The 16360-nt window shown below is 39.2% G+C and overlaps 1 protein-coding gene across 1 annotated transcript in view; it reads right to left on the bottom strand.

Annotated features, from left to right (window-relative positions):
* Positions 1–16360, bottom strand: part of SHQ1 (SHQ1, H/ACA ribonucleoprotein assembly factor) — a gene marked incomplete at both ends in the record, with an annotated part of 88387 nt that overhangs the window by 58278 nt on the left and 13749 nt on the right. Inside the window, 2 exons of the mRNA XM_079712577.1 lie at positions 820–974; positions 11326–11453. Of these exons, the coding sequence (XP_079568703.1) occupies positions 820–974; positions 11326–11453 (283 nt within the window). The remainder of the gene's footprint in view (positions 1–819; positions 975–11325; positions 11454–16360) is intronic.

Below are 16360 nucleotides of genomic sequence, written 5' to 3'. Positions count from 1 at the left end.
ACAGTACAGTCTATATTTTTTAAAAAAGATCATTTAAGAAACAACATACTTTACAGAAGGATTTACTTTTACAATAGGATTTTACCGAATACCAAAAAGATACCATCCAGGTTTTAAAAATCTGATTTACATACAATTTTTCAGAAGTACACACACTATTTAAATTGAGAGCTTCCCTGGTGGCGCAGTGGTTGAGAGTCCGCCTGCCGATGCAGGGGACGCGGGTTCATGCCCCGGTCCGGGATGATCCCAAGTGCCATGGAGCGGCTGGGTCCGTGAGTCATGGCCGCTGAGCCTGCGCGTCCGGAGCCTGTGCTCCGCAACGGGAGAGGCCACAACAGTGAGAGGCCCGCGTCCCACAAAAAAAAAAAAAAAAAAAAAAATTGAGGAACACCTGCAGATAAATGCTCACATTCCTTTCTTTATAAAATACTATACCTTACGTCTGTTAACGGACAGGTCGGAGAAAGACTAGAAATGGGTATAGTAAAGTTTACCCCTTGCCAATGTCAAGTGTCGTGTAGCAACAGCCCTCTCATTTGGTCAGTTCATCTCCTAAAAGAGATGAGAGCTCAGGATATCCTTTTTCTCTACCCTCAGCTTTACTTCCATACTCTGCTATTTGGCAGAGACTAAAGCCAAGAGAGAAGAAAAAAAGACCAAATAAAAACATTATTGGTACCCATCACCAACACACCTGTGCACCTCCGCCCAGGGCGTCACTAAGTAACTAATCACGACTGGTCTCACTCATGACATTAATACAGTTTACTCCATACAACAGTCTATGCCAACCTGCACAGACACACGTGCACTTACATTCTTCTCTCCTTCGGTGACACGAGTTTCATAGCAATATGCCAGAAGGATATCAATCAAACTGTAGTACACTTGACGACAGGCTCTCTTGTCCAGCAGGTAAGATTTATTGACAAATTTTCGCAGCTGATATTTCTCTTCTTCAGAAAAAGACACTAGAATAAAATGCATTTAAAAATTAGTTCCATTACATGCTGTAAAACCCCCATTGCAGAAGATTTATCAAAATTATAACTTGGATTACAGAAGCTGAAATAAAAAGTTATTTAACTCTGGACATAGAAACAACTTTTTAACTAGACGTCACAGCTTTATTAAGAGCTATGTATTTGATTAAATCCTAGTAGGGCTAAAAAAAATGTCTAAACAATATCTATTCCTTACTTCCAGACCGCCCCCCCAGCCCCTGATCTTTTCCCACTACACTGTTCTGTACTCAAGGCAGCTAAATGACAGTTATTGACTTTCAGATAATTTACATTTTGACAACAGAAAACATATAAAAGCTAAATGAAACACTCTGTAAATATTCATTATCTACTGTGAAAGTTCTATACAAAGAAACGGAAATATTCCCATGTATTAGTCAATTTTAAGGGCATAGTATTTTTTAATTATTATTTACACAGAGAAACAAAGTTTTACATAAACATGCAAATGTGACCATACCACACATATCAGACTTCTGGGAAGAGGAAGTTTCCTTTTCTCCTTTTGCTTGGCACCCTGTTTCCATCCTTATCAACCGCCTCTCCCATGTTAAAAAAATCTAATATATATCACTTCATATTTTTCTTTACAATCAGACACAAAAATGTGTATACAAGCGAGTTGATACTGTCCCCCCCACCCAGAGAATTCGATTTTTTTTTTTCCATCTAGCCTATCTCACTCAACAATACCTCTAGGAAATCCCCCCAAATCACTTGGTACTTAGCTAATTTTGTAAAGGAGTAGAATAGAATAGTCCATGGTGTAGCATGCTCTATCCAACCACTCCCCCTACTGATGGGCATTCACTCTGCTTCCAGCTTTATGCCACTGCTAATAATGCTGCAATAAATGTTATATTATATGTCACTGGATACTGGAGGCTTTATTTCCATAAAACATATTCCCAAGAGTAGATTTACTGGGTCAAAAAGTTTATCTGTTTTTAAGAGATACTTTAAGGGCTACAACTCTCCTTTCTAATGGTCATGGATAGAAGTTCCCTTTCCTACACATATCTCTTGCCTGCTCCCAGCAATAAATGCTTTTTTAAAAATCATTTCCAGGGGACTTCCTGGTGGTCCGGTGGTTAAGAATCCGCCTTCCAATGCAGGGGACGTGGGTTTGATCCCTGGTCGGGGAACTAAGATCCCACATGCCGCGGGGCAACTAAGCTCGTGGGCCACAACTACTGAGCTCGCGCGCCTCAACCAGAGAGCCTGCGTGCTGCAAACCACCGAGCCCATGTGCTCTGGAGCCCATGTGCCACAGCTAGAGAGAAGCCCACGTGCTGCAACAAAGAGACCACACGCCGCAACGAAAGATCCCACATGCCTCAATGAAGATCCTGCATGCCGCAACTAAGACCTGATGCAGCCAAATAAATAAAAATCAAAAGAAATTTTAAAAATCAAAATCATTGGGCCTCCCTGGTGGCGCAGTGGTTGAGAGTCCGCCTGCCGATGCAGGGGATACGGGTTCGTGCCCCGGTCTGGGAGGATCCCATATGCCGCGGAGCGGCTGGGCCCGTGAGCCATGGCTGCTGAGCCTGCGCATCCGGAGCCTGTGCTCCGCAACGGGAGAGGCCACAACAGTGAGAGGCCCGCATACCACAAAAAAAAAAAAAAAAAAAAAATCAAAATCATTTCCAATTTAATGGATGCGAAGTGATTGTGGTAAGAAAAATTCTAAAATGACCCCCAATGAGTCACATCATTTGAGTGTGGGCAGGACCTGCAACTTGCTTCTATTTAAAAAAATATGCCAATGGTGTTATAATTATTATGATTATGTTCCATTATCAGCAGACTGGAGCCAGAGACTTGCCTGCTGATTTTAAAGAACTATGATGCTATGTTGTGAGGGGGCCACATGGCAGGGAGCTGTGGGTTCCTCTAAGATCTGAGAGTGACCCCGGCTGAAAGCCAGCAAGAACATGGAGGGCCTCAGTTCTACAGCTGCAGGAATCAAATTCTGCCCACCATCATGTGAGCCTGGAATAGGACCCTGAACTCCAGAAAGGATCATGGTTGCTAACACCTATATTAAAAAAAAAGAAAAAGAAAAGATGGCCCCAGTTGTTTATATCCTTCCAAGACCCTGAGCAGAGGACCCAGCTAAGCCATGCCTGACTCCTGACACGTGGAAACTGAGTCAAATTAGAACTGTGTTTCTGTTTTGCGGTAACGTGTCATGCAGCAAGAGGAAACTAATACAGTGACATATCATTGTTACTTCAGTTAGTATTTCTCTAACTGCTAAACTTTGAACATTATTTCATAGGTTTGTTGGCAATTTGGATTTGCTCTCTTGTAAATTACCCATGAGAATATATCTTGCCCAGTTTTTTCTGGATGGCTTGTCAAATATTTAAGAACTCGGCTATTATGGACATGAACCCCAGTCATCTCTCCAAGTCTACGGCATCTCTACTGACTTTGTTTAGGGGATCTTCTGCCAATGAATTATTTATGTTTGTGTGTAGTCCAGTATATCTATCTTTTTTTTTCACCAGACTATGAATTTATAGCCTTTGATAAGGTTTCCCCAATCCCTGAATTGTACATGGAGTCTCTCAGCTTCTCCTTAAGATTTACTTGTTTTCTCTTTTAAATTTAAGTCTTTAAAATGAAATTGAGTTATTTGTAGTGAGGTGGATGGACCTAGAGTCTGTCACACAGAGTGAAGTAAGTCAGAAAGAGAAAAACAAATACCGTATGCTTATGTATATACATGGAATCTAACAACAACAAAAAAAATGGTACTGATGAACCTAGTTGCAGGGCAGGAATAAAAACGTAGACATCAGAATGGACTTGAGGACAAAGGGTGGGAGGGGGAAGCTGGGTGAAGTGAAAGTAGCATCGACATATATACACTACCGAATATAAAATAGTTAGCTAGTGGGAAGCAGCAGCATAGCACAGGGAGATCAACTTGGTGCTTTGTGACCACCTAGAGGGGTGGGATAGAGAGGGTGGGAGGGAGGCTCAAGAGGGAGGGGATACGGGGACATGTGTATGCACAGGGCTGATTCACTTTGGTGTACAACAGAAACTAACACAGTATTGTGAAGCAATTATACTCCAATAAAGATCTATTAAAAATAAATCAATAAAATAAAAAAATTTAAGTCTTTATTCCATCTGAAAGTTATTTTTTCAAGTTTTAAGATTTTCGTTAATTCCAGATGAAGAGTTAATTGTGCCAGCACAGTCTGTTCAGTAATCCATCTTTTCCACTGTATTGGACCACCGATTTTATCAAATAAATCTGCTGCTTTTCTTGCTAAAAACTACTTCCAAGCACTTTCGGGTTTTGTCACCTGCAAATATAATATTTTTCCCCATTCCCAATAAATTACTGACAGAAGAGTGAGAAGCTATTTCTTTTTATGTATCAGTCACCTTACCAAATGTTGGCTACCCAAACCAAAGAACTAAGATATTTAATAAATGCTAATGATTAAAAAAAACACTTTTATGTCTATATTGGGAAGGCAAGCAAGTCTAAGACTGTAGTTCCTTCCAAGTTGCCTTTAATGCCTACAATTTAGGTAAGCGATCATAAAATATGTATCCTCTCAAGTTAACAAAACATGAGCATTATCAATTCCTCATTACTATACATAGAAAGTAAAATACGTCTTGTCTTAGAGCAAGATTTACAGAGAGAGTAACAGCTAATCACATAGATGTGCTGAGTTCCTACTTAGTATGAGTAAAACACAGCCTACTAGTTTCTTAGGACAATTTTTAAAGAAACTTAAGCATCCAGATATATTGTTACCTCTAAATCAGAGCGTTATCGATCTCTTCCCTTGCAAAGTAATCCTTAATTTTCCTTCCATGTCCTATCAGACAACCACTTTCAAATTCACTTTAAAAGCTGTCCAACCCAGTCAAGAGGAGCATTCAGCTTCTAGTGCCAGTGCATATCAAAGTAATGCCAAAATAACTTGGAAGCCTTTTTCTCCAGGTTTTAGAATTGTCCATTATATGCAGGTCAGGACAGGCTAAACTGCTGTATCAGACAGACCCAAAATACGGTGGTTTCAGCAAGACAGAAATTTTTCTCTCATGCCGTTAATCAGAGTGAACGATCCAGGATGGGTGGGCATCAGAGTCTCCACCATATGACTTCCATTTATGGTCCAAAATGCTGTTCCAGGTTTTAAAATTTTCCAACCCATGGGAAAGCAGAAGAGGAGGACAAACACCTCCTTTCTAAAGACTTGATCCAGAAAGCGCACACAGCACTGCCACTCACTGCCCATCATCAAAGACCTAGTCTCATGACCACACCCAGGGGCAAGGAAGGAAAGGAAACGCGGCCGCTAGCCAAGTGGGCATGAGCCCAGCTCTAACTCAGGAAGCCTCTTTTTAGAAGGGTTAATAAAAGACACGTGTCTCTGACACCTTCTCAGAGACCAAAAATTACTAAACTGCCTTTTAAAATATTCCCAAAGCACTCTCTTGATACCTAGTCAAGTCCCAGTCCCTTTCTGTCTCTGCTCAACAAAAGATTGCCCTTCTGTTCATCACAACTGGGCAAAAGCCAGAAGGAAAAGAATATGACTGATTACTCCCACATAATGGTCCCTTTTCACCTATCGTTTTCCAAACTCACTTCTGTACTCTCTTAGGAGCCTTAAGTTTAACATGGCTTCTTTTAGCTGTAAGGCTTCCTTCCAGCACTTTTTAGCAGCCTATCCTCTGGGGGAAAAAAATCTTAAATACACTTACTTGATATTACGAGAAGCAATATTCCTTTACTCACTAAAATACATTTAGTGCCAAAAAAAACCAATAACAACAAGGTTTTGACATAAAATATGTATTTTTTTCAACCATGTTAAAAACCCTATGTTTAAAAAAATGTTTTAAATGTATTTGTACAAGCATTGCTTACATAAACAACAAATAACTATGTGAATGTATTTATTTAATTTGCTGGCCAGCAATATAAAGAAATGTGTATATTTTTAAACTTAGTGCAGGCGAGTGTCAAGTGAAGCATTCTTTAAAGACTGACATTCAGAAAAGAAATTCACGTGACAGATCAACTGGGTGTTGAGTGTCCCATTACGGGGCTCGTATGAAGATTTCTCAATTTAAAGAGAAGCTTTCGGTTCACTTAAAGTGGTCTGATGTAAGGAAACTGTAAGAAGGAACATTTCTTCACTACATGAAGAACGTATTATCTCACAGAGTATTTGAAGACCCCTAGAAGGGCTGAGACAGTATTCCTTCCCTTAGGTACAGTTTTGGAGACGTTCATTAGTTTAGCTAATAGGAAAGTGCCAGGTGTCCGTGACCACAGTATCTCACTAGAGGAAAAGCCTTTAGATCCTAGTTGGTTAATAAAGACTTCTGCTTCCATGGAAGTCTGAATCACAAGGTAAGCGTGCCCAGAACCGCTGAACGACACATCATCTCATCCACATGTTTATTCCTTACTCTTTGGTCATCACACCTGTATGTGTTCAATGATCTGTAAAGGATGACCTGGGAACTGTGGGTTCTGATGTTACATGACCCACAAGTAAGTGCTTCCACATGTCACGGGTCACTTCCCACAACTGTACACACAAGGAAGGCCGACTTGAATGTACTCTTCTGAATTCTTGAATGCTGGGCGCCCCTAACTTTCCTTTAAAACACCACCACTGGGACTTCCCTGGTGGTTCAGTGGTTAAGAATCCGCCTGCCAATGTAAGGGACACGGGTTCGATCCCTGGTCCAGGAAGGTCCCACATGCCGCAGAGCAACTAAGCTCACACGCCTACAGCCTGTGCTCCACAACAAGAGAAGCCACTGTAATGAGAAGCCTGTGCACCACAACAAAGAGTAGCCCCCGCTCACCGCAACTAAAGAAAGCCCGCGTGCAGCAACGAAGACTCAACGCAGCCCCCAAAAAAATAAATAAAATTAAAAAATATATATATAGGGCTTCCCCGGTGGCACAGTGGTTGAGAGTCCGCCTGCCGATGCAGGGAACATGGGTTCGTGCCCTGGTCTGGGAATATCCCACATGCCGCAGAGCAGCTGGGCCCATGAGCCATGGCCGCTGAGCCTGCACGTCTGGAGCCTGTGCTCCGCAATGGGAGAGGCCACAACAGTGAGAGGCCCGCGTACCGCAAAAAAAAAAAAAATATATATATATATATATATATTAAATAAAATAAAATTTAAAAATTAAAAGAAAATGAAACACCACCACCGTTTTCTGAGTGGTTTTGAGTTCCATTTTGGCCTAAGTACTTCATTAATAATACACAGAAGTATTTAAATTCTGAAATTCAAAGAAACCAGAGATCATAAATAACAATAACAACAGCCTGGGAAATCACGAGAGAAACCAAAAGTCTGAGCTCCCCCAGGCCTTTTTTATTAGAGCTGTAAATAATATCACCCAAAGGGGATCTTGGAGAGGTTTGCACACAATCAGGTCTAACCAAGCAGCAACACTAGAAATAACTACAGACACGGTGCCAGCAATACTTGGATGATTGCCACCACAAGTAACATTTGTCAAGCATTCGTATGACTTAGCTACCCGACAAAGCAACTTTGCTATATATTAATAGTTCACAACATTCGGTTAATTATACTTCTATACATAATCTACAGTCAAACAAAAGCCAGCTTAAAGCTCAGTTCATTTGGGGAAGAAACTGGTGCCCTAACACTGAAGCAAAGGGCCCAGGACCAACTCCCAACATGAAAAACCCCATCAAAACATTTGAGGACTACCCAGGGGCTCCCATCAAAGTGGAAAGTGACCTTGTCACTTCACTTAGAACATCACTTCGTTTTGTTACTTTTAAATCTTCTCTTCTGCCTAATTCCCCTCCCAAACATCCCTGTCTTCCATGGGTCAACAATTAAATCATCCATGATCTGGCTCCTCTCAGAGGAATGCAAATGCATAGCATTGTCCACTTTCTGGAAACAGATCAAGGGAATCAGAAGAAAATGTGCTCCATTCAAACCCTTGGCCCACATGGGCAGCTCCACAGTGCTGCAGCTTTCAGGGCTGATGCTGACAGCTCTGCAAACACTGGTGCCAAACAGGATGTCCCTGGTAGGAAGTTCATTGACTATAAATGTTATGTGGTGTCATAACAAGCAATCGTGTGCCAAGATTCCTGGGCTGAGATTAACCACTGAGAGACAACATGGGAAATGCGGGAAGTCCATCCTCGTGAAACCAGAGCTCAGTGCGAGTACAGCATTTAACACTTCCATTTACAAGCCTTTGGGGAGGAAGATCCAGATCATTACAAAATTGAAGATGGCAATGAAAGTCTCCATGTTGTAACTCAGGGCAACGATGAAAATGACAAGTGTCATAACCTTGTCTTTGGCAAGGCAAAGATGGGGGGCAAAGTTCACTACCTAAGGCTTATCTGGAAATCAAGACAATCCAGCTTAACAGTTGATGAGGAGGAATCAAAGGTGCACCCCTCACCTGCACCATTATATATACCTGGCAACGTGCCACTGCAGTGACAGAGAGGAAGGCCTGGGAGGCAAAGAAGAAAAAAAGAGGAAGAGGAGGGAGGGGAAAACTACAGCAGCATCACGCTGCTTGAGTGAGCTGAGAACTTTAAGGTTTATTTTTTGGTTTATTTCTTTTCTCTCCTGCTTGAGCCGGGTTCGACACACTTCAATTCATGCCTCCAATTCTGGGTGTCTCAAATATTTGAACAAGAAAAAGAAACTGAAAGAGGAATCATGTTAAAGAAGTTCCCCTTAAAGCTGTGTAAATGTATAAAAATTATGATTTCAAAAGGAAGCTAGTCAATTCCTGGCTCTCCTGCCACTGATTTACTCTATGATGACAATTTCCAACACTTACAGTATGCTAAGGATTTTAAGTACATTGTCTAGTTCAATCCTCATGACAACTCTGTGAGGTAGGTACAGGATTTCCACAGCAACCTGGAGAAGTTGCAGAGTCACACAGCCAGCCTGTGGAGGAGCAAGGCATTAAACCCAGAAACCCATATTTACCTTCTATGCATAACCTGATACTTGGCACATTTACAAGAGGTACTTTCTGTACAACACAGAATTCAAGTTGTTCTACCTTTATCACATGCCCTTGCTGTTTTTAAAGGTGATTCTTAGAATGAATCACCGTAATAGCTAGCAGAATATGAGTGTGCCTGAAGCACCAGTCTGGATATATGCCACAGGTCGGATAAAGATAAAGGGTCAGGAAGGCCAATGGTTAAAGGCACCGACTGGCTTAACCTTCTGTTAAAATTACACATAGAGAACTAACTCAAAGCACGGCTGACACAGAAAACAGGACCTAGAACAAGCTGCAACTGATCAAAGCAGAGCAAGTTAAAATTCAAATCAAAGGTAATGCCGTCTCTTGATTTTTAGGGCAACTAGCGCACCCTTGTGGACAGAAAACTTAGCTACACAACCACCAATTCCTCCCCAGACCACTTCAGTAAAATACTGAACCCAAACTGGGGAAAATGATTCACTAGAGAGCACTGATGATTTAAGTTTGAGCAAACTTTCTGAGCAGATCCACATGGCATATACAGTTAGCTATCTAAATTGTGTTAGCAATCTCGTACCTGAAAATTCGCCTACATGATGTGGGAGGTCTCTGAAAGATTCTTAAACTCAAATCAAATACAAAACCAAGGATTTGTCGAAAACAATGTAATCAAGAATCATTATTTATAAATGAGTTTGCGCTGTGCAATATAGAGTCCATTCCAAAAAATTACAGTGGCAATTTTTCAACCTGGTAGAGATCTAATGAAACCTAACAACAAAAATATTTACTGCAGTATTTATTCTACAAATATTTATTGAGTGCCTATTACATAACAGGTTCTTTCTAGGCTCTAGAAATAGAGCAAATAGCAGGCTATTACATTGCTATGCAGAGGATCAAAATATTGTGCTGCAACAGCTACTTCAGAATGAGTGGTCAAAGAAGACAACTGCAGAACCCTGTAAACAACCTGAATGCCCACCAGTGGTAAACGGACCACATGGCCATTAATCATGACACAAATATACAACAGAACACTAGGCAGGCATTAAAAGCCTAAGGTAGGACTGTAAGTGCTGATGAAAGATGTACAACATACACTACAAACTGGAGAGAGCAGTGAGAAGAGAGTGTATATGAATCTATGTGTATACATTTCTTAAAGCAAATATTTAGATGTCAGGATATGCATTAAAAATACCCCAAATTGTTTATAGTGATTACTTTCAAGAAGAGGAATTTGGAGTGGGGAAATTCTATATTCCATTTAACGTATTTGCGTGTGTGTGTGTGTGTTTGTGTGTGTGTGTATTCCTTTCATTTAAACACTAAATTTGGGGGGGGGGCGTAGTAAAATTGTTCATTCTCAAATACTGCATAGAATAAACTTTAAAAATTTTAATATATATACTTTTTATTATATAATTTTCAAGTATACCGCGTTAAAATTCAGCATTTGTATATACTACAAAGTGATTTGTATATACCAATACTGATTTGTATATACAAATTCAGCATTTGTATATACCACCACACCACAAGTCTAGGTGTAGTATTTTTAATATATAATTAAAAGCTAAATCAGTATAACAGAAAACACTGACCTACTAGAAATTGTTTTAATTCTAATTTACAGACTTAACACACCAACCTCCCACTTAGAGAAGGTGTTAATAAAATGCCCATCTAAGAAATGACTCTGTGTAGAACATTTGGCTTCATATTAAATATGGCACAGCAGTCTCTTGTGGCTCATAAAACCCCCCAGCTCAGCCTTCGCTGGTAAAAACTGGCCCACCTGCTCTCTGTAAGGTACAGAAAGGAAGATAATTAGTTCTGCTTCCACATGAAACCACATGTGAAAAAACTAGGAAGAACTTATCAAATTCATTCACAGACAAAGGGATTGAAAACTGGATCTCTTCTCACCAATTCTAATATTCAAATACCCTTGCCACAGAGGTATAGTCAGATCTCTCAAGTAGATTATTCAACAACTACAAATATCCTGTGTTAGTGTCCCTAAATTTGATAAAAATATTAAAAATTTTAAAAAAATTTAAAAGACCCCAATGATTCAAAAGTAAAACATATTCCAAAAGAATTTTCCAAGACAAATAAGTGTAATTATTGAGTGGCATTTCCCAGTCTGGGAATGAAGACCCACTTCCAAAATTAGCAAATCAAAATATCTTCACTCTATGAGGCAATTATAATTGTGTGCTTAGGAAAGGCAGTAAACAAATGACCTAATTTTGAGTTTCTTACCTAACACAGCAAGATTTTCTTGTTCCTGACTCTTTCCCAAAGAAGCCATCATTTTTGAATACAGATCAATCCACCAAGGATTATACTCCAAAACCTGTTTAACTTCCTCATCTTCAAAAAAGTCAGCTCTGGGAAAAAAAAAAAAATATATATATATATATATATATATATATATATATATATATATATATATATATATATGAAGGGGCTAGTTACACAGAGTTAGGCTCATTTTTACTTTTTAAAATTTTACCTTAACTCATCACATCTGCACTAGAAATACAGACTAAAAGTACATTTCAAGGAAAGACTGAGCACTGCTCTTACTTTCGTTGTGGTTACTAATGGTCATAAATAAAAAGTAAACACTGGACTAAAGAGATATTTGACATCTGTGATCTCTTTGGACAGAAAGTACAAAAGAAGACCAGTCCCCTTCTGAAGTCCCATGCCCTGTACCACAGCCATGTGGGATGAAGTGAATCTGAACACACAATGGACTGAAGCCTAGGGCTTGTGCGAGGTTTGCAAATATCACAGATTTTTGTAAGGTTATAGTTAAAGGAAAGCATCTTTTAACTCCACCAACAAAAAATAAACACATGAGAAGATTTTAGGATACTACATATCCACAGATGTCACTCTCACACACACACACACACACACACACACACACACACCCCTTATTTTTTAGCATGTGCACTCATGTTTCCTTCCATGATGCAATCTATTTTATTTAGCTATGCTAATCTTAATAGTTCCTTAATTTAAAACTATTGCAAAAGACAAAAGCAACCTTCGTAGAGAACAGAAAATTAATTTTCCCACACTTTACTTTCTCAGTTTTAACTAGGAAAATAACTGCTACATTCAAAATATACTCTTGGAGGACACTTATTCAGAAACTATACGGTCTTGCACTCAAAGTTGGAAACTGATATTCTTGGGAAAAGAATGACAAAAAGTATAACTCATGGTGGAAAATTCATTTATATTTCAGGTAATTAGAACCTCAAGACACTGGCTGTTTTGGTAAATTAGAGTTCCTAGCTCACAGTTTTGTGACCTTAAATATTTTTTCTTTCAACTGAGATATTGAAAAAATTTTTAATTTATTTAATTTATTTTTGGCTGAGTTGCGTCTTCGTTGCTGCGCACAGGCTTTCTCTAGTTGTGGCGAGCAGGGGCTACTCTGTTGCGGTTCGTGGGCTTCTCATTGCAGTGGCTTCTCTTGTTGTGGAGCACAGGCTCTAGGCATGCAGGCTTCAGTAGTTGTGGCACACGGGCTCAGTAGTTGTGGCTCGCGGGCTCTAGAGAGCAGGCTCAGCAGTTGTGGCGCATGGGCTTAGCTGCTCCGTGGCATGTGGGATCTTCCCGGACCAGGGCTCGGACCCATGTCCCCTGCATTGGCAGGTGGATTCTTAACCACTGTGCCACCAGGGAAGTCCCTGAAATATTTTTAAAATTAGAAAGATCACAGATAACTTACTGAGTTCTTTGATGTGCCAAGCACTGCACTAAGTACTCTTCATCAATAATTTCCTTGAAGCCTCACACCACCCCCATAGGCCAGGGGTGCTATTAATACTCCCCTTTTACATGAGTGGAAACTGAGGGTCAGAAAAATTGTATATCATGGTTAAGGTCAAAGAACCAGTAAGAAGTGTGGCCACAATTTGGATCCACTGAAGTCTCAGTCTGAAACCCAAGCTATTAACCAATACAAACATTCCATTTTTATGACTGAGGACATAAGGCACATATTGGACAAAACTGAACAGCAATTATCTTGAAATAGTAATTCCCAAGATCAATTCCTATCAGGATCAGGCGAAGCAGATGATTTTCTTCTCAGCCTTCTAATTACTAGTCATTTTGAGATTTCCTCAGTAAATCCAGAACCCTGATCAGTCTATCATCTTCTTTAACAAATGTACAGCACTGTACATTACAATTTTACTTAACACTCTGGATTAGGAGATACAAACTACTATGTATAAAATAAACAGGCTACAAAGATATACTGTACAGCACAGGGAATATAACCAATATTTTTTAATAACTTTAAATGAAATATAATCTATAACAAGTTTGAATCACTATGTTGTACACCTGAAACAAATATAATATTGTAAATCAGCTATACCTCAATAAAAAATAAACAAACAAATAAAGAGGGCCTTCTCTTGTTCTAAAAAAAAGGCACCCCAAATGCTATACGATCATTTTTGTCCCTTTTCTTATCTCATAGGTATTTTGAATGTTGACTAAATTCTTTTACTTTCTCCCAAAGAAGGAAATAAATGAGATTTTATGAACTGGTTGAAGTAAAAAATATGCCAACAATTAAAAAACACTTTGCCTGGGAAGGAAAAAAAACCACCACTCTCAGCAAGAGAAATATGAAAACTTAGCTATAATAAGCAAAAGGGAAAGGACTATGAAGGAATGTTTCAAGATGCCTTCAACATATTTTACTGTAAAAATAATACTCAAAAGGAATTATAAATGGCAAGAAATGGATAGTAAAAAAAAATAATTATTTATGGCTCATCTATATGCCCAGCATTCTGCTGGGCTACAAAACATAGGGGGCAAAAAAAAAAATCACACACTGGTACCCATACTTTACAACAGAGTATTTTAAAAACAATAATAATCTGAAGTCATTTATAGGTACCTTTAAAATGTGTACATTTTTGTATATAGTCAATTTACCTTTCTGCTTAGGATGAAATTAAAATTAGTTTTCCTTAAGCTCCTAAAAAATCCGACAACATGAAGAGACATCATGACTTGTGAGGACAAGTCAAACAACTTGAAAATGTCATATATTATGCTAATGTAATATATTTTATAGTATGTATTACACTGGCATATATATGTATTATGTATTACCCATTTACATATATTGATATAAATGTCTAACACAATGCATGCAATGTATTGTCTGCATGGTAGATAAGAATTTACAATAAACTTTTTCTTCCACTGTACTAACCATTAAGAACAACAAAAAAAGCACTGAGCTAAAAAAATTTAATTGAAAATTTAAAAGAATTTTGCCTGCACTTCATTTAATATAATATATTTGGGTGAGTCAGTCAGCTAATATAAATAATGAGTAACGCAAAAATGACAATTAGCCGAAGTCTTATTCCTACCAGAAAAGTCACAAGGAACCTTTATCTCCTGACACCCACTCTCCAACTTGCCCGTGACTAAATTTAAGCCACTCGTGTAAAAAAAAATCTTCCTGGAGAAATGGGAAGAACATTTCATGCATACTATTAAAGAAAATGTGGTTTTCTGGATAAAGAACCAGAAGATGGAGAAAAATAAGGGCTGCTTCTAATATCACACTGCTAAGTATACATTCCAATTTCTTAATTTTCTCAGGCCATATCGCTACACTTCGAGTTTTAGAAGAGATAGGCAGTTCTGCTAATTAAGCTCCCTCTCACTTGAAATTTCTGTCTTGTAAAAAAGTTCAATCTGTTTTCATGCTTGCCCGGGAAATTTGGTGACAATGAAGTTTTTCTGCTTTAAATATTCAGCATGATTTTAAATGCGTTTCTTCAAATTATTCTTCAGTGGACCTTTAAAATCACAATTGGAGAGATAAAGGTAATTAGAAATGGCAATGTAAATGGAGTTGAATCTCCCAGATGTCCTCCAAAATATAACCCAGCCTGCTCTTATTCAGCTTCCCTCAGGATGTCGAAGAGTTCCCCCATTCATCACTACACATCACTCAGCCCATTTGCACATCACAGGATATATTTCTGCCATTCCAATTAGTCTCCCACTGTGTCACAGGAGATAGAATGTTAATCACAAGAGCAACAGCCGTTAAACTGAAATAGTGTGCAAGAAAAGGAAATACAAAATGACAAATGGAAAGACTCTTTTCAAGTCCTGGCGGAGCCACTTAGTAGTGGTGTGACCTTGGATGAGTCCCTTAACCTCCTTTCCTCAGCTGTTGTGAAAACTGAATTAAATAATCACACAAGAGCACTTGACAAGCTGAGAGCACTACACAAGTATAAGGGAATATGATGGTGATAGCTGCATATATAACCGTTTAAAAATCGTGGGCCCTGGGCTTCCCTGGTGGCGCAGTGGTTGAGAGTCCGCCTGCCAATGCAGGGGACACGGGTTCGTGCCCCGGTCCGGGAAGATCCCACATGCCGTGGAGCGGCTGGTCCCGTGAGCCATGGCCGCTGAGCCTGCGCATCCGGAGCCTGTGCTCCTCAACAGGAGAGGCCACAGCAGTGAGAGGCCTGCGTACCGCAAAAAGAAGAAAAAAAAAAAAAAATCTTGGGAAGAATAATAATTGAGGTCTACATCAAAACACGACTCACATCCTAGGAAAGCCACCAAGTACCCAAAGAGGCCCGGGGACAACCACTTCCTTGAAAGAAGTGCTGCTATCGAGGCCAATGAGAGACATCACAATCTTTCCGAGGCAAGTGATTATTTACCTACCCATTAACTAGATCGGTTCCTTAGACAAATATAAGCCTGACAGAGACACATGATGGCTCAAGACACAATTAATGCAGGTGGGAAATACAGCAAAACTTAAAAATAGATTTTGTTTATACCCTACCCCAATGAACAGTTATTTGTTAATTTGAAACAGATCCTCGATTACAGGTGCCAGTGGATGAAAGTGTTGGGAAAACCCTTGATCAGCCAAGAAACGTGGAACATGTAGATTCAAATTCTTAAAAGAAATTGAAACATGTTTTCAATTATATATACCATTAATCACAACAAAGAATCTTCTGAAAGGAATGGTACCTATACTCATGAATGCAATGTTCTATTTTTAAGTTTGGCGAGGAAAAAACTCAAAGTACATTAAAAGACTTCTCTGGCACTGGAATGAGGTAATGAAAAACAGTATCTTGCAAAGATCACAGAGGTATAACAGTTGTAGGTTAATTCAAATGTCAACTAAGGTTGTGAGCCATCACTAAATTCTAAAGTCCAAAAAAGCACATACCTAACAGCTAAAAAGATACTCAAA

Source organism: Hyperoodon ampullatus (assembly GCF_949752795.1).
Source record: "Hyperoodon ampullatus genome assembly, chromosome: 10".
Lineage (NCBI taxonomy): Eukaryota > Metazoa > Chordata > Mammalia > Artiodactyla > Ziphiidae > Hyperoodon > Hyperoodon ampullatus.
Note: the sequence above shows the minus strand (reverse complement) of the source record. Positions and strands in the feature narration are given on the sequence as shown.